Genomic DNA, 19,098 nt, shown 5'->3' on the forward strand with positions numbered 1-19,098 from the left:
AGAATATCCCTCAGGGTGGTGCAAAACATCACACAAGTAATGAGCTTTACAAAATCAGCGGAAGAGGAACTTGGAATGTCAAAAGGGAAGAGTGGGTCTAAGGACTCAACTGCGTTTTCTTTTTGTTTTTTTTAAATAGACCAGACTTTGGCAAATAAACAATAAAGTCTTGATATAACGGACATGGGCTAAGGTCACAACAAGGTATCCAAACTGGAAGTATTGTTATAGTTTCGGGAGCAGTTTGGGGCTTTGGGGGGTTTATCCCTGTCACCTCATGCAAAGGGAATAAAGACCATGACCACAGTGAATGGATTAATGGATAAAGAATAAAGGGGAGAGAGAAAAGAGGCTTAAACTCCAAAAACCCTCAAACATTTTCCTTGGAGTTTGCATGTGCCGTTAGCCAGTGGCTGCAAGGACTTCAAGTGGCATTGCGGAAATTGCTATGGTGCTGCCAGGTCAAACTTAATGCCCTCTTGGCATCGCCCACTGAAATGGGATTCCTATTCAAGTTGCTCACCTTTCCTTAGATAACAGTGCATGGCAGGGATCCATTTGCAATATTGTTTATATAAAGTTTCTAATTTAATTCTGCCTTAAATATTGGAGTCTAAAGTTGTGGTGTTCTCACATAACTTCTGTTCCATGCTTGTTCCCACAACTGCAGCAGCTCTACTGGATTTAGCTTCACGTCTGAAAGCATGTGGTCACTATTACTCAGACACTGAAGCATAACTTGCCTCTCGAGAGCTGACCTAACTCTATTAGATTGCAGATGAAATTGCACCACTGAAAGAGCACAGCTTCTTGTCTGGCCATATTCAGCTTTAACCTTTAAGCAACTGAACTTTGTTGTTACATACACGTAAATAAATAAGTTACAGGGGGGATTTCTATTTACCTTTAGCACTCTTCAACCTGGGGACAGGTGATGCAGGTGACCCCGGTGATCGAGGAATGACGTCAGATTTTGTGGGGGTTGTCAATCTCCGATCTGTATCTTTCTTGGCTGGAGACTCCATTCTCTCAGTGATATCCGTCTTCGGGGGGCTACTCTCCCCCTCCGGGTCAAGCCTCGTAGGGTTTGTGTTCAGAGCCGAGTGGGAAGCTGGTTGAAGAGAAAGACACGGAATAAAAACAAGTGAGCGAGGTAGACGGAAAGACAAGCACACAGATGGAACTCAACCAGTTGGTCTTCATTCCTTTCACTACTGGGCCTATGAAGCAGTTTTGTGTAGAGGATGTAAACTTCTTCACAAGCTGCATGTGTGGGGTGGAGATCATGGCTATGAGGAGAAGACTTTGTTTTCATTGAGAAATTGTTCAATTTGATCGATCAAATAACAGCATTGTAACAAGACAATGAAACCGAACACCTCCAAAGAAACAACCTAAGCTCCTCTGTTTCTCAACAATGTTTCTTTGAGTTGTTGAGCAACATTATCTGCTGCAGAGATTACACCACCAGCTCAGAAGCACAAGATAATAGGTCTCAGGCCTGCTGCTCGAACTCTACGACTGATACTATTTTCAACTCTGTGGGTCTGATTTATCGACAGAACGGCCTGAGCAAATGGTCCGGCTCCCTGGCAGAACAAAACACAGTAATTGCTTTTTGGCTGACGATTCTATTGTGGTGTATTGAATTGCTGAGGAAAACAGAATCAGAGTGATCAGCTTCCCAGAAGTAGTCAAACTTCTTCTTGATAACAACAACTAGATAGGAGTCAGATCAGGCCTATGAGTAATCTGTACTGTCTGTGATTTTAAACGTTTTTTTTTTGATAAAAGAATAGCCGGGCCGGTTTGTTGGGATAGCAGCTTTACTAACAGCACCATGACTCACATTTGGCACGCAACTGAACTTGAATCTCCTACTCAAACATTAGTTTGCCTAGGCTTTGACAGGCAGACAAAGACCCTCATGGGAGGTACAGGGCTTTGTCCACTCAGCACTGTACCCCTTCGCTCCCTGTCGAACCATGTTGGAGCACAGTTTCGTCTGCATAGTCTCTGAAGGTAAACGCTGGGGCAACATGCTGTATATTACTCAGACTTTGGCTCACAACAACACAGGCAGTAGGGGGTGGTAACACTGAGACAGTGAATGCACTGAAGATTTACTCTACAAATGCTGTGCTTTTCAACACTTTGGATTGAAGAGCACCAATGAGCAGCGGGACCAATGATGTGCAAGTTAAAAGAGAATTGACTAAAGCTTTCTATAGAGTTTGCAACTGTACAGTTTGCCTCTTAAGCTATAAACATAAAACAAGCCATACAACTTTTTTTTAATACGCGACTTCCTAATGAATAAAACTCTGATTATTATTAAACCTAAGAGGCACAAAGCTGGACAAAAGGTCTGCATGAATAGCTGGGACCAATTTAACAGGTCAACTTCTCACTACTGCAACTACAATGCTTGGTGGCATTCAGTGAGATATCGGGCCCCATGGCAAAGGATGTCTGAGCTCATCTCGGCCCATGGAAAGGCTATGTCATCAGTCTGGCAGATGGAGGCAGTAACTGATGACCCTGAGTTACACAAAGCCTGATGACCAGAGAGAACAGCAGTAAGAGTCTATAAAAGAGTTCAACTGGTAGACAAGACACTGGGTTTCCCCTGTCCAAGCATGCCACTATTAAACAAGCATTCCTTGGGCAGTGATGTGCTCTGACAGAGAGGGGGCCATTGTTGTGGTTGCTTCATGGCAACGGGACAGCGGCCAAAACACTGCAATGGCAGCAACAGGGGCGAAGGAAGGAGGGGTAATGGTAGTGTGATAGACTGAAAGTACAAGAGGTGCAATTTTGTAACAAAAAGACTGAGAGAAGGAGCCAGTAATGTATTCAGGGGTTAACTTAAAATTGAAATTGTGTACTGCAGAAAAAAAATGCAGTGCCACATAAAAACACAGTACCTGGCCCAGGGCTTGCAACAGTCTTCAATTAAACTAAATCCAGTAAAACTGCCAGTTCTTGGCTATTCCTCCTCCAATAGTCCATGTTACTCTATTGAGGGTAAATCCTTATACAAAAACACTTTATCTGATTCAAGTTCTGCAATGATCAACAGTTTTGCAAACAAATGATGCTACCCACAGCTCCATTGAGACATTTAAGGTGATGACACATACAACCCTCGTCTCACATTACAAATCCGTAAGGGCAGATGTGACAACTAGACTACCAAAGTTGGTAGGAGCAAGTGCAGTTCTGACAGACAGTCATTGTGTTGCCTTACATCCTCTGAAAGTTCCCCCATACACCTGAGAACTGGAGCCACAAAGAATTGGCTGGCTGACAGCACTGTGGGCGACTCGTCAGATAATCGTTGTAATCTATACGTCAAAGATGAAGAGAATGAGACTGTAACATACTCTGGTATGTTGGTGACACTGACAATGAATACCAATGAAACCTGAAGCTCTCTGGAGGAAAATGGGATTGGAGCTGAGGGAGAGGATTGCTGCTGCGTAGCAAGGGGCTAAAACAAGGGCTGATTGATGCAGCACTCTGACTGACTGACTGGCTGGCTGACTGAAAAGCCCAATGTCCATTCCAGGTTTCCAGAGCCCAATGTGACTTCTTTGAATTGCCTTTTATCTTAATTTAAAATCAATATAGAATGATATTAAAAAAAGCGCAGCAAATCATTACCTTTAAGATCCTGGAACCTGCGTTTTTTTTGCTTGATAAATGGCTTAAACTTTAATTGATTATCAAAATAGTTGGTGCTTAATTTTCTAGCTAGTGCAATGGAAGAGTATTTTTTTAGACATCAAAAAAGGCAGTGAGAAGAGGACTGCAAGCTAGGAAGCATGGGGATAAAAAAAATTATTTAAAATATATATTTAAAAAGAAGTTATGGCTCCAAATCAGGGACTACTGCCTGTCCTTGACTGATACATAGATGGGTACAAGTGTATTTGGAAAACTGTCTACACAGTGACCCCTTAGAGCAAACAAGATTGGGACATACTCATGCAGGGCTTTGAGGAGAAGCTTAAGTAATATTTGCACAGATGTACTGAATGCAATGACAAAGTCTGTCAGCAAACCATGAGCTCCGTTTTCTGACTTTTGTCACAGCGAAAACATCACTTGAGCTAGGCTAAACAGGTTATCTAGTTTTTTTTGTAACAGAGTGTCCTCATGTGGTGTGAAATCAGCTATCTAGTTATTTGTATTACCATATTAACAACAAATACAACAGAAGGGTGTCTATAGGTGGACCACTGAGTAACTGCATACTTAGCATATGTACACTCCAGCCTCCCAGAGGCACTGCTCCCAGGGCACGACTACAGCCAAAAACCATTAGACTACCTTCTTGTGACATCACTTACATTATTCATAATAATAAATCAATGCACACCAACCAACTTCCTGAGACGCACAAGTCTCCATCAAGGCCGAACATGGAAAAACACTTTGGTGGAGCTTATTGTTGGAAGGCAAGGGGAAAAAATACCCAGAACAAACATTTGGCCAGCGTTTCAAAAGCTTGAAACCACCAGTCCTTCTTCAGAAGTCCAAAATAACTAGGTTTTAATCAGCTTCTTACTGAATGCAACGGGGTCCAACGTGTTTCTTTCACATCCAAGATTTCTGCATTTGTGTTTGTGCTGTTCACACTAGTTGGTACAGATCCACGTTCCAATCATAACCTTACAAAATAATTATCAGATCAGGATATTCCACTGTCATATCAAATGAAACCATAACCATAAACAAATTATTGAGTAAGAAACTAATCTACAGTAAGTGTGTTTATCAAAACGTCTTGATTGTTGCTTGACAGCCACTATAATAAGCATATTACTTGCAATATTAGTATAATCACTCAATCTGGTGGTAGAGAGTAAATCTATCTCTAGAGCATCTAAAATCAGTGATGTCATTGCATGGTTGCTTTGTTTCATCGTCCTACTAATCATCAAACGGGTATTCAGCAGCTATGAGAGCTTACAAAGTGGGTTAGAGGAGGTTCAGGAAACTTCCGCATGCTGTGCAATGATCATTGATTAAACATCAAACCACCACCTTGCACCACGGCTCAGTCGGCCCCATAATGTCTCCATATGGTGCCTCTCTAGCTGCAAGTGTCAAACAAAGACTAAGACACTTAGTCAAGCCCATTTGCATGCAAAAGTGATACAATGTTATAATATATATGTTAAAGTCAGCAGAAATAGTAATGGAACCCCTTCCGAAGTGGGTGTATGCATGCATGCACAAGCACAGTGTGGGAGCAGAATGGCAGGTTGAGAATCAGCAGGTCATTAGCTCAGGCTCAGTGCAATTCCCCAGTTATAGGCATGTTAATTTGGAAAAATAAACATGCAATTTCAAATGTTATTTGGGAAAATTGTTGCACAGGCTCTGCAAAGTTCAGTCATTGTACATTCACCCCCAAACTGCAACCACAAAAGGGATTAAGTACTTTACAGTTTGGCTGATGACATTGTGAGTAAAGAGCCAAGTTAAAACTGGGACAACTTGTAATATTGCCACACAAAATGTGATTTAGCAGAAATCCAATTTCACAGCATATTATTTTGTTAGAGTAGGTTATAAATATCCACGCTGCTGCCCCTGTGCCGCTCAAAAAGACTTAGTCACCTCCTAACTGCAGGGCACAAGAAGAGCCTCTCCACTTTAATTATCTTAATAACAACAGAGCATGAATATTTATGTCCAAGAAATGAGAATTCCAGTAAAAGCAAATAAGAAGGTAGAGGCCCAAAAGGATAGGTCCTTGAAAATCATGTTCCCAAATTATAAAAGGAAGCACTTTTATCTACAGTTTAAGAGATCTGACAGGCAACTGTACCAAGCACAGGGTTCAGACAATAAACCACACTGCTATTCTTCTACCTGTTCACTAACATAACAAGTGACCCGTGCAAAAACGTGTTTCTGGAACAAGACAGCAAAACACATGACTCACTGTATGACAGAATCAGCAAACTATGTCAGCACATTCTCATGACTGAGTTTGCTCATTAACAGCTTAGGGAGGATACTTTCGGTTGAGAGGAGCTGTAAAAAGCATTATCAATGTGAAACAGTTTGAAACATAAACAGACATTCCAAGTGTGAAATCAATATGAAGCTTTGAAATGATTACATGATAGCGACCGGTCATAATAAATACAACTAACAACTGCTGCTCATTACCAACGCAACAGAGAGCACTGCCAACGTCTCGCCAAGACGCTGTGCAGTGTAACATATAGGGCAAGACATGGAATATTTATGAAGGTAAGAGCTTGACTCTTAAGCACTACCTTCTCTGTCTCCTACCAAACAGATAAAAATAGGCGAGGAGGGGAAGGCAGACCACCAACAAGAATAACTAGAGGATTGTAATACAACAAATAGTTGCAAAATCTCAATAAGTCTAATCTTACAAAAAAAAGCTTGGTAAACAGGGTGGAGATGCAGCACATTCTCTTGAAAAATGGAAATGAGGCAAACAAGAGGCAAGGAAACGGTTTTGAGACCCATAGTGTTAAATCAAAAGACTGGAAAGGGAAAAGGGTGGCAACCCCAAAAAAACCAGGAACTCGGGGAAACACACAGAGAATAGATCTGCATCTCATTTGGGATGGGCCAGGGGGACTAATGAACTACCTCATCGCTTACCCCCCTAACCCGTTGCCCCTTCAGCCCCGCTGTGTCCCTGCTGCACCGAATAGGGTGATGTAAGAGGGCAAGGGGGCCCAGACACAGAGGAAGCGCAGTGTAAACAACAAGCACCGACTCAATGCCCAACCAGGCCTTGCGTGTGTGTTTAAAGACCAAAGTTTTCATTAGATGTGCTTACAACAGAGGACAACAATTTTAAAAGGGGAAATGAAAACATTGTTAAATTCTGCACAAAAACTGCACTTAATTAGTTACTTAAATTAAAGGAGCGGGAAATCTGGAACCAAAGAATGTTTAGTATTTGGTAGCAACTTAAATGTTTAATCGCTGTTCAAAATGCTTTTATGTTGTCACCATTAATCATTAAGCCTATAAAATGCCAGAAAATACAAAAGAATGTCCATCACAACTTCCCAGAGTTTAACATGACATCTTCAAACATCTTGTTTTATTCAACCAACAGTCCAAAACACTAGTTTTTCAATTTACTATCACATCACCAACACCAAATCCTAACAATTGAGAATCCGGAATTAGAGAATGTTTGGCATTATTGCTTGAAAAATGACTATACCAAATAATCGATAATCAAAATAATTGCAGATTCATTTTTTCGAACAACTAATCGATTCAGCACTGAACTGAATTAATTAAGAGCTGATCAAAGATATCTTAGTCACACTGATGAACCCACTTATCAGGCTACAGCTGATGTCTGCAGTATTAGGTCAAAAGTGGTTCTGCAGCAGAGCAACGAACAGAGTTGAAGACACTTAAAAAGACCGCATTCCTTCTCTGCATGCCAATCGGCCAGTGAATACTGATGTCTCTGTCAGTGACTACAACAGCTTTCATCCCATCACCTGGTCCAGGCTGAGAACAATACCTTGCATTAAGCTGCTGCTGCTGCTCTCTCCTGCATTGACGTATGCGCCAAAGCCACCACGCTGATGAAAGGCCCTGCTTATCTGACCTAGCGGCAGCTCCCTGGGGACCCTGCATCTGCTGCTGCGAGCAACATGCTCATAAAGGGATAAGTAACATAGACAGTCTGACCAGTGGTGGGGGAGAGTGTCAAGAACTGCCAAACTCAAGCCTTTTTTTTCAATGACATCAGAGGAGGAGGAGGAGGAGGAGGAGGAGGAGGAGGAGGAGGGGAGGAGGAGGAGGAGGATCTGGGCCGCACAAGCCGCCATTCATAACTGCAGTTTATCGGGATGCCAGGCTGTCGCTCCTGACAACGTGCTCCACGTCCCTTTTGGGGGTTGGGAAGTGACAGCATGGTCTAATTCCCATTCATCTCAATGGCGGGGTTTTCTGGTCCCCTGTCTCTGTCAAGGACCAATGTTATTCCGAACAGGATGTTAAACATTAGAGTTTATTCTTTTGGGATTTAGTCTCCTACCAAAATATGCCCAAATCCTACTGATTAGAAGAACAATGCTTCACAGATTCTTCAAGAGTAACACGATCAAGAAATGTAACTAATGACCGATGGGAAGCTTACACCAAAATGTCCAAATTGGGTTAATACATACAATGGTCTTTGGTAAGCCAGGAAAGTGCTCACAAAGCTTTCTCTGACTTGTCATCAATGCCATTGCAAAGATCTCAGGTATCTGTAATCCCCTCTATGAATTTTCCAACTGTATGGCAGGCTTATTTCCCTTTTTGTGGAGCGAGCCCTCTCTGGGTCAGTGGGATGAATCAGTATATACAGGACATACTGGTACTGTGTGTGTGTGTCCTTGTCTGAAGTAGCTCACTGAGCCGTTGTTTGTTGTTTTGTTCCAATATGGTTATTTTTGTAAACATTACTTAAAGCAAAAAGCAGGCCCAGGCAGTAATCTTGTAGCTGTTCAACATACAATTACACCCAACAGTTATCATTAACTGGATTTTTGTCTACCCACATAAAAAAAAAACAGAACTTTTCTGCTGGCAACAGGGTCCAATCATGGGTTTCATAATCACAGGTAACTAGGACGATGCCAAATGTTCACTCCTACTCCCTTTGCGCTGATGTCCAAATCCATCGACAAAAAACATGAAACTTCAATGATTTTAACATTTCCTAGAATGCAGGCACAATAACTGAAATAATTGTGAAACAGGATCAAACAATGGCTCCAAAATACATTTGGTACACTACCAAGGAATGTGAAGGGTGATCAAAATGTGCTCACAGTGTAAGATGCATGCCCTTTAGGGACTAGTCTAATATTAGCGGAAAGGTCTGGTGACTGGGACTTTCAGACGGACAGAGAGCACATAGCAGCCTGTCTGAGATATTTTCAGACTTGTTGGAGGTGGAAGGAACAAGCGACACGGTCCAAATCGAGACTTCCCTTCCCCTTGTCCTTCCACTAGTGTCCCAGGGAGAAGGGCAGTACAGCTGACTGACTATATATTTAGGCCACAACACTGCATCATCGGCCTTCTTTCTGTGTGTCACAGTCAAAACTAAAAGACAGAAAGGGGTTAGGAAAAGCAGATGCCTTCCAAATACTCATGGGCTTCCCATGCTTTTAAGGGGAATGGGTTGGTAGCAAGAACAGCATGTTTCTTTGGCGTTCAGTCACTTTCTAACTACCCAGCTGCTGCAGCTGTGCAGCATATTGGACCCAAGGCCTAGATTCTAGCCTGTAAATTTTTAGCTTGTTGTCTTAAACTGTAATTTTTCTATTTCGTGGTTTTAATGCATATTTAAGCACTTTTAATTGCCTTTGTGCATTAAGTGTGCTAATTAAGCCTGCCCTGCCTCTCCATGGTCCTATAATTTGAACAACATCTTCATTGTAGCCCTACTGGTTTCATTATGCTATGGTGCATTCAATTTATTGTTGTGTGTCGTTGAAGCAATTTGTCTATTTTAATTACTAAAAGAATAGTTTGTCATTTGGGATGTGGGGTTAAATGCTGACTTGCTGAGAGTTAGGTGAGACGCCAGTTAGCTTAGCGTGGCATAAATGCTTGAAACAGCTAGCTTGGCTCGGTCTAAAAAAGGTAACAAAATCCACCAACTAGCACTTCTAAAGCTAACTAACACCTTATATCTCATATTTGCATAAAATATATCCCACTATTCTTTTAAATCACCCTCATGCGGTTTGACCTAACTGGGGAGTTAATACATTTTGCACCAAACAACTGTCCTGTATACTATAAACACACACTACTTATCACATCTACTAATCGCCAAATTACTCTTCACTCTGCTACCAGCTTTAGGTCTTTCATTTCAAAGTAATCATAGGTGGTCCTTGACGAGTCACCGCTCTCTGAATGATCAACTGTATTACATATCAAATGTTCTTGGTGAAGACATCATAAAGTCATTGTTCAAATGCGTTCCCTTAAAGCCAGACATGTTCTTGGGGGCAAAATATGAAGTAACAAGTGTCTTTGTCCCATTTCAGGGACTGTTGCTAAACTGTAGCCCTGAGTCATTTTAAGTGTGACTAATAACACACGTAATGAGGCTATGGAAAGTGAGTGAATGACTACAGAATCAGCATCATAATGCATAAAGCCCAAACACGAGCATGTAGCAATTAATTGTTATTCATCAGCATTTGAGTGACATTAGCCAAAACCTATGGCAATACAACTAAGTATTTACAAGGCCAGACCTCTCAAACATTCTTTGCTGTGTTTGACCTACCTCACGGTTTGATTTGATAAGAGGTGATTTAAGTGGAGGCAAGTTCAACTCTAATCCTGCCTTAATCCATGTTTTCAGAATAAACACTGTATTAGTCATGCTTTTCCTACTACATTTAAAAACAGGAGGTCCAAAATTAAAAAGGACCTGATGTACATAGTTTCAGAAGGTTGTGTCTGTCATTTACGTTCACAAAAACAAACATGAACGGATCAACTGCATGCACGTATTGTCCGCTTTCAGTAGCCATTTCCTGATACAACACTGCAATGGCTGGAGAGTTTGCACACTTTGACTGCTGGTTAATGGGAAGGCTTTCTATTATATGCTTTTCCAGAGTGCTGGCATACAGATCTACCTCCATTACCTCATGAGTGGTCAGTGTCTGGGCGGTGTGATTTACAACATCTGGGTGCTACAGAGTGGATCGGCATTGATCTGATGCCTCCTCTATGTGGGGAGTTGAAGCAGTTCAATTAGTTTATTTAATATATTTAAAGTATCACCTTCTTCTGGTCTCTGTCCGTCTTCACTTTATAGCTTAAGTCTTCTCTTATTTGAATTTCTTATATTTTGGTGATTCTTGTACACACAAACAAACATGTAAAAGCTTGCAAAACTCAGAGAGTTGATATAACTTCTCAAATAAATAAACTCCATAATCTTATACACATTCTGCTTTCAGGCCATAATTTGCAGCACCACCTTAATATGCACACAGCAGACTGGAGTAGATCCTAAAATCAGCATCCCTATGCACTGAATGGAGAATACATTTTGAATAGAATCGTGGCCCCGAGTACTTAATTGAATCAAATCGTGAGATACTGAGAGATTCACACTGTAAGTAACTATGCCGTTTAAGTGACACCTTGAAATTTAAGGTGTTTAAATCCATACAGGCTGACCAAAAAAACAGTCCTATCACTGTCATGTTGAGCTGTTCAAATACAGGGAGCTATGTCTAAAAAAAGAATAGAAAGAATATGATCCAACACTCATCAAACTAATATGATGGGAATACCCTCAAACAACCTCATGAGCTGCAACTCAGCTTTTCAACCGCGGTCAGTGTTTCATTTTAAATCTAATAAGCTGGAAGCCAAAACAACCTAAAATGTGTCACTGTCCAAAAACTGCACTGTAGTTTCCAAAGCAGGCCTCAACGCCACAGTGCTGGCATGACTTCACTCAGCTCTTAGTGACTCAGGTGTTTCTGTTTTTTTCCGTTCACTCCCCAAACTTCATAGGGACGAGCCTGAGTCCCTTCTCTTAAATGTGCTGAATATGGGCTTTGAGCATATCTGAACATGTAAGATCTGGGAAGCCCCCAGTCCCCTACAACAACAAAACATCTTGAAGTAGCTTTAGGAGGAATAATTAATTAATCTCCACATCAAAAGAAAAGTTCTATCTTGGATCATCTTGTTAAGTATAATGATTCAGTTACTTTAATCCTTTTAGCCATGCATGCCTGGAAAAAAGCCATTTGATTGACAAAGTAATCTGTGATGGCGGCCGTATACACTGAATTTAATGGATTATGCAGGATGGAGCCCACACATAGGAAGGCCCCTTTTGTGTGCACCCCCCAGTAATATGAAGGAGATTTCTAAAAAAAAAACTGCAAGAGAGATACACGTTATGTTGTGCTATTATTTTCCTCCCTCAGATACAGAAATAATTACTATTTAATTCCACTGCATAAATAACATGAAGCTTCAAACAACCAAAAGAACAGTATATTTCAAGACAATACTTGCATCACCCAAGCATTTTGCTAGTCCTGTACAGTAAGCATCATATCTACAAATATAGAGTTACAGTAGCTTGCAACATGATTGCACTCCCAAAAATAAACGATTAGTAAATAACTCTACTCATATTAAACAAACATTAAATCATACTTTTGATTACACATTTCATACATGACTGCTCTCACACGCTGCTAACCTGACAGAGTCAAATTTATCTCCTGCAGAACAAGAAAACCCCTTTGGTACACACACTTCACCACTGTATTGCTCACAATTAATCCTGGGCAAAGACAATGTCTGTCCGTGCTGTTATCAGGCTCCATTATTAGACGGTGAATCTAGGAGTGCCCATGGGATCCTGCACACTGCTAATTTATAACCACACTAGCGCAGCTCTCTCCAAAAATGGGACGCAGACGCACATATCACCCCGATTACATAACAACTCCTGCGGCTGAAGATGTGTAGCTTGCTGATCCTGTTCGTTACAGCTCAGTCTTCTGGTGGATATTACAGGATAGACAAGGACGACACTATGATCTGTTTCCCTGTCAATCTGCTGAGGCTCTTTATCCTCAGTATCACTGTAGTGAAGCAGCTTGTGTTTTTTTGTGTGCTTTAAAACAAAGTTTGCATAACGGCTCATTAACAATTTAAAGCCTCACCACAGTCTCTTCTGCTCTATAGATACTGCTCCTAGTGTAAGAATAGCAGAGATAGGAACAATGCCATTCAATTAGGGGATGAATAGGCAGGAAAAGGCTGTAAGAAGGAAAATAAATGTTTCTATTCATCTCTGCTGCTCACAGCTTAGCTGTTCTGGTACGGAAATAAGAGAGGACGACCAAACAGAGAAGACTGTCAAAGAGAAGCAGAATGGAGAGAACAGAGAGAAGAAAGCCTGTGTAAAGAAAAGGGGGATTAGAAGATATTCTCCATAAATCCAGACAGCAGATTTTCACATTGCTAGGCTTTTCAACAGTCCAAGTCCAAGCTCTAGTTTTCAAGCAGGACAGATAAAGAAAGCATTCTTCAGTGACTGTATTTCAACAAAAGGAGAAGACTTTTCCCATTGCCCTGCTGCTTCCAGGTGGGGTTAACATATCTTGATCACGGATGTTTTTACACGCATTCTTTGAAACCGATATGGCAATTTGACATTTTAAGTGGTGGCGTATTTCCCTTAGAAAGAGTGTCATGTCCCTGTGTTATGAAGGTGAACATTCTCCTCATGAGCAACATGAGATAAAAGGGATCTTCAGAACTTCATATCTTTATGCATACAGGAGATGTTAGAGCTCTGATGACCATTTGACTACCAATGACTTAATTGAGAAAGAAAAACAACAACTCTTGATCATTCCCAGTAAGCATTGGAAGCTGCCAAACTGAAAATACGTCACATGAAACAAAAAGCTTAATGTCAGTGCTTCTTCCATGACTCACAACATGTATGATGACAGCCCCTCTCAGCTTTTATGGTCACACATTACGTTATTAAAAACAACGGCTGTTTAAAAAAAAGACACTCTAGTCTGATGGTCAAGATTCCCACGACAAGGGTGGAGCACAACTCTCCTCCTGGTTGATGCAGAGCCAAAACAAGCCGACCTCCCTCCGTGAACCTCCCGGTCAGCAGGAAGGAAGTCTTCTGTTGTCAGAAGGAGGAGGTCACATTGTGTGTCCCCCTTCTATTTCCAGATAGAACGTGTCAATGCACAATGCTTTGGCATAGAGATTCAAAACCAATGCTGGGTGTCTTGCAAAAACAGCTTCCCATTGGCAGGTTCCCACCATGGGTTTTTCATTTTGTCTCAAAACGGAGACATTTGTTTTTTTACTAACTGGATCAGACATGACAATGGCCTTAAACTCTTAAAACTGCACGATCACATATTTGCAATTGCACATATAAAAGCAGCAACTAAGCCGGATCTGTCCGGAGTGTGAGGAAGACTCTTTATCCTGCACCTTTTTTTTTGGCCATGAGCTGAGCTTCTCATTAAAAACGTTCTTGGATTCAGGATTTGTGCAGATGCAACTCTGCACCCGCAGAAAATGCACCTGTGCATATCGGACAACTATTTTACTGAATATGGAAAACATCCTCTGGTAGAGCAGTAGCACAGAGGAGATGGGGGGGGGGGAAAGAGGTGCCGGACCAGCTGTGACTGCATCATGTTAGTAGTGAGCTAAACATAACATAGGGAGGGGGATGGGGGTGGGACAAGTCAGATTACCTCATCTAGCTCAAATTGTGTTGTTAGAACCCTGAAGCCTGAGCTCTCTGCGAAAGAAATTTGCAACATATTTTTTTTTTTATTTATTTTTATTTTTAAAGAGAAAGCCATAAACAGTCAGCGAATGATCATGACAGTGTTTTGGATTTCCTCACCTGGTCATCACCATCTTTCATCTCTTATTGATTAGATTAAGATTAAAATCGTGGGTTGTGAGGTTGAGGTGTTAAGCTTGCAGACAACGACACGGTTGGGGTTAGATGTGTGATTTGAGGACTGTCTGCACCAGCACCTCCTGATGGATCATTCATAATTCATCAGCTCACATTCATCCCGGACCCCTCTCTCTGTATTTCTTTAAGCAACAATGTTGATCCACATCTCAATGAGCCAATCAGAAACAAAGTAAACACTGGCAAGACAACGTTGTTCAATGTTTTTGTTACAATGTGACAAAAAAAAGGACATGAATGACAAAAAGCACTCGTGTCCTTTTTTTCTTTCTTTTTTGGATTATTACACAAGACAGATTTAACTCTTAACACAAGGTCAACTGAACCACAATGAATGAAGACTTACGTGTTGAACCTGTCTGAGTAACGTCCTCCATTTCTGCGGCAGTAATCTCGCTTTTTCTTCTTTTGTTCATTCAAAACAGGCGAGTTTCGGCTCTTCCTCTCATTCCTCAGGCAGAAAAAGGGGGGAGGAGGAGGAGGTGGAGGGAGGAGTGGAGAAGAGGAAAAACTTGGTGGAGTCGCTCCAGTTGCACCCGCAAGAGAAACCCTCCTGAGAGCGTCCGAGTAGACCAGATATATAAATATATAAAATAAAATAAAAGAGAGCCAGTACCCCGCCTGTTGATGGAGGCACCGGTGTCTGCAGTTTCTCCCTGAAGGAAGTTACAGGAAGAAAAAAAAAATCCTGTCGAAAGAAAGCAGGGGAGGAGGAGGAGGAGGAGGAGGAGTGAGGGAAGTTTCTCACTCTCCGACACACCACAGCTGATGCTCTGCCCGTGTGCGTATATGCTCCCTCACCGGCCTTAACGGACCGTACCATTACAAAGACGGGGGTGTGTGGTTGCTACCTTTTTTAGTATTTATCGTTACATACTAGCTGGATGTATCATTGTGGAGGACAGGTACACTATTTGCAAGATATTATAAGTTTATTTTATGATCTTAATCAATCAAAACAGGTAAGAATTGTGAGTTGAATAGGAGTTCCCCCCTCCGTTCTGATGGTCTCCTCCACCCACAGAACTACAATGCTCTCACAGCACAGCCAGTTCACAGTTCACACTCAATATAAATGTTTCTCTTGGAAATTGTTGTCTGCAATGTTTTTTTTTATTTTATTGCCTGTATTGCTTCATGTGCTCTTTAACACCTGACTAAATGCAGTGTGTGTAAAGATTAGCAGGTCTGTTTATATGAAATAACTATTATATTCAAATAACATAAGAATGCTGGAACTTTCACTCTACAAAATACTCCAGCATACCATGATTTAATCTCGCTTTGTTGGAGAAACGTATAAAATAAAAGCATTTCATTTACTCTGGATGATTCACAAACTGAATATTGCAACCTCACTAACACATTGTTGAAGAATTGTTTCATCTTTTAAAGTCTCCTAGAGCAGGCTACAAGTTTTGCTTCAAAAAGTATTGGAGCATTTTATAATCAGTATGCAGATGACCTCCTTCCTTTCTTTCACAGAAACCAGAATACATCCCCCTAAAACCATTGGAGTCACTTTAATGAAGATCCTTCTGATCCATTTTAAAATGACTAAGAGTACCTTCTACTACACGCATGCCCTTTAAGGGTGTATGTCAAGTTAAGTCAGCTTTCTCATTGTCAGTGAGACTCCACCATATGTACTGGTATTGATTTGTACATTCATGTAACTTCAGTGTAAAGAGAACACTAGATTGTCCTGTCAGCCAGGTTATTGTTGAGGATGATGGATGTTTAATGTGTGCAACAAATTACTCCACCCAAGATATATAGTCATATAATTAGATTGTTGTTAAATCAGAGTTCAAAACATAAAACTTTGTGACATAACAGTTTTAAGTACTGCAGAGTGTCTTCTCGTTTACCACCTGTGGATCTCTCAGAGCATCTGCCGAGGTGGGGGCTGGGCCAGGGGCTGATCGGCACGCTTGAGAGGGGACACCCGGTCAAAGGACCCCAATGGGGATCCTTTGTGCAGCTGTTGAGTCGTGTTCACCCAAACCCCCAAGAGCCACCTGTCACTGCAACTGGAAAGTGGGGGATTTTGAAGGAGGTGGGGGTTGGGTGTGCATGCCGTAGAGTGTGTGGTTGGTAAGTTTTGCAAAATTAAAGCCATAAGAGTGACTGTTTAATGTGCATTCTTCAAAGTCTACTTCTTCTTCTTCTTATCAAATTCTTCTTAAATGTTCTTGATTCATTTACACCATGACTCAAAGAAATGGTTTGTCAAAGATTCCCAGTCCCCCCTAAAGTCACAACAGTCTGATGGTTCAAGAACTATCTGTAATTGAATCACAGATAAGAATAGTATTTCGTTATCTAAAAAAAAAAGAAAAAAAAAGAAATGAAGAGTTCATTTCCACTCCTTTCAAGTCAAGGAAAGATTAAAGGAGAGCAGGAAGCATCTTTGAGTGCTAAAGAAAGATCAGTGGCTTCATATCTCATCCACAACTCAAGAATACAAAATATGTTGGTCATTTACAGAAGAAGGAAGTCATTAAAACATTTGTATCAGACCATCTTTGTTTTTAATAGTGCCTTAAGGCCTAAACCAGTGATACTCAATTTACAACCCGCGAATAGGGTGCAGTTGGCCCGCTGTCCATTCTCTAACTCACAATGGACTTAAACTAGAGACTGGGATTATTGTGAACCAGTTATGTTTCAAATTTTTTATTAATTTCAAGCTGATAAATTGTATTAATATTTGTTTATAGTAGTGGCACTGATTGTAGACCAAGTTGATCATACCTTGCCTAGACAGATTATTGAGCCTTAATCAAATTCTTTCACGCCACAAACTCAGCTAAAGCAACAATTATGCATCACATAAGAGAAATAAAAGAAGAAATCTGAATATCCAATAAATACATACTTGTGGTATTGTGCTCAGTATGAACTATGTTACATCTTGATTTGTTCTGCTGTGTTGTAAAAAAAAGAGAGGCAGAAGGACCCAAGACGATGTTTCTGATTATAAGAGGGCTTAAATGTGGAGAGCACTCTGCTTTTCAAGTGCTCTGTAGATGAGCATGTTTTAAGATCTTGCGTGCTACCTCTTGAACAAATGTATTGAGACCCACTCCCATTCTTTCATCCTTTCATTCTCATTTCTATACCCTGCTCTTTTGCCAATACGTGCATGAACTTGTACATGAACACTTGTACACACATGCACACACAAATATTTACTGAGTTTATTTTATTTTTAATCAACAGCATATTTCATAGTAATGTTAGTGAGCTTGGTATCTATGTTTGCAGTGACACTCCATTCACAGTATCATGGTTAGTGTTAAGCTTTGTTGAGAAATGATATGATGAACTCTTAAAAACAGATACACTGATCTCGAAAACTGGGTGAGGCACAAACTAAACTATTTACTCTTTGCAAATTATAAAAGAATGCAACACTTTGAAATTAAAGTTAACATTAATGTTTAAAGAAAAATGTCAAATGGTTTAATTTATTTTATTTCAGAGCAGACATAGTGAAATATAACTTGCCACAGTTTAATTTATAAACTGTGATGTGAAAATGGAATCAATTTAACTTGATTGAGCAGATATGAAAAAAATGCAAATTGGGCACATTTTCTAATGTAATATTTTCTCCATGAAACAACTATAATTAAAAAAAGGATCCTAATACTTAATAGACCAAAAATAAGGTAACTATTCCTTTTTCAAGAACATGTGACTGTGCTAGAAATAAGCCATTACTATTCAACCTTGCACACTAGACAATAGACCAGGTGCATGAGCCATGCAGTCTGATAGGAAAATGAAATGGCTCAGGATAAAAGCATGCTGCAAAGGAGTCACTGTACCATGCTGTGGTGATGAGCCATTCAAGGCTAAGGTGGATGCAAATAGGATAGAACAGCACAGTTTGCCTCCATTGGCTGCATTTTAGATGTGCTGAAATGTTGCATGTCTTTTAACAGTTCTGCAGACTGAAATGTACATGATGAAGATATTTATAAGTGCATTCTTGTGCGTTTATCTGTCTTTGTACTCTGGAACCCCTCCCTCATTACCTTGAACTCATGGCAAGTTCTGTAGGCAACCTGTAAACCTGAGTCATCTCCATTTGTCAATGTGTGACCTCACTGCACACAGGAAGTGGAGGACACCCCTCCTTCTCTATCCACCCCTCAGTGATCAAGAAAGGACTTGATTTTGGAGCTGCAGCTGCACTCTTCACTTAACACACAGAGACACCCATACACACACACACACGCACACAGACAGACACACACACACACACACACACACACACACACACACCTCATTAAACTGCCACTGATCACCGTAAGCAGTTCATGCCTTGAAAAAAGGCAGTTCACACTTGGAATAATAAAGTTAACAAAAATCATTACTTCTCGGGAAACCAACTGCAGAGATAAGAAAGCAGAGGGGGAAAAAAGCTCAAAGGAAAAGGAAGTGAGAGTTTGGATCTAGGAGCAGACTCTATGGGACGACAACTGATACCGACTAAGAACACAGAGCTGCCAGTGAGGGCTAATTTGTGTAAA

General features: G+C 40.8%; 1 protein-coding gene across 3 annotated transcripts in view; it reads right to left on the reverse strand.

The window, feature by feature from the left end:
• map7d1a (MAP7 domain containing 1a) overlaps positions 1-15,252 on the reverse strand; it is a 37,973-nt gene extending 22,721 nt beyond the window's left edge. For 2 of the 3 annotated variants that reach the window (XM_054621737.1, XM_054621735.1), the window contains exons 1-2: positions 14,901-15,251; positions 905-1,111 (exon numbers count right to left, since the gene is read on the reverse strand). In XM_054621737.1, the coding sequence (XP_054477712.1) occupies positions 905-1,111; positions 14,901-14,970 (277 nt within the window). In that variant the 5' untranslated portion in view covers positions 14,971-15,251. Of the gene's footprint in view, positions 1-904; positions 1,112-14,900 lie in introns of all 3 variants that reach the window. The other variant, XM_054621736.1, reaches the window with a different exon arrangement.
• Between the last annotated feature and the right edge of the window lie 3,846 nt (positions 15,253-19,098).

Source organism: Anoplopoma fimbria, chromosome 20 (assembly GCF_027596085.1).
Source record: "Anoplopoma fimbria isolate UVic2021 breed Golden Eagle Sablefish chromosome 20, Afim_UVic_2022, whole genome shotgun sequence".
NCBI lineage: Eukaryota > Metazoa > Chordata > Actinopteri > Perciformes > Anoplopomatidae > Anoplopoma > Anoplopoma fimbria.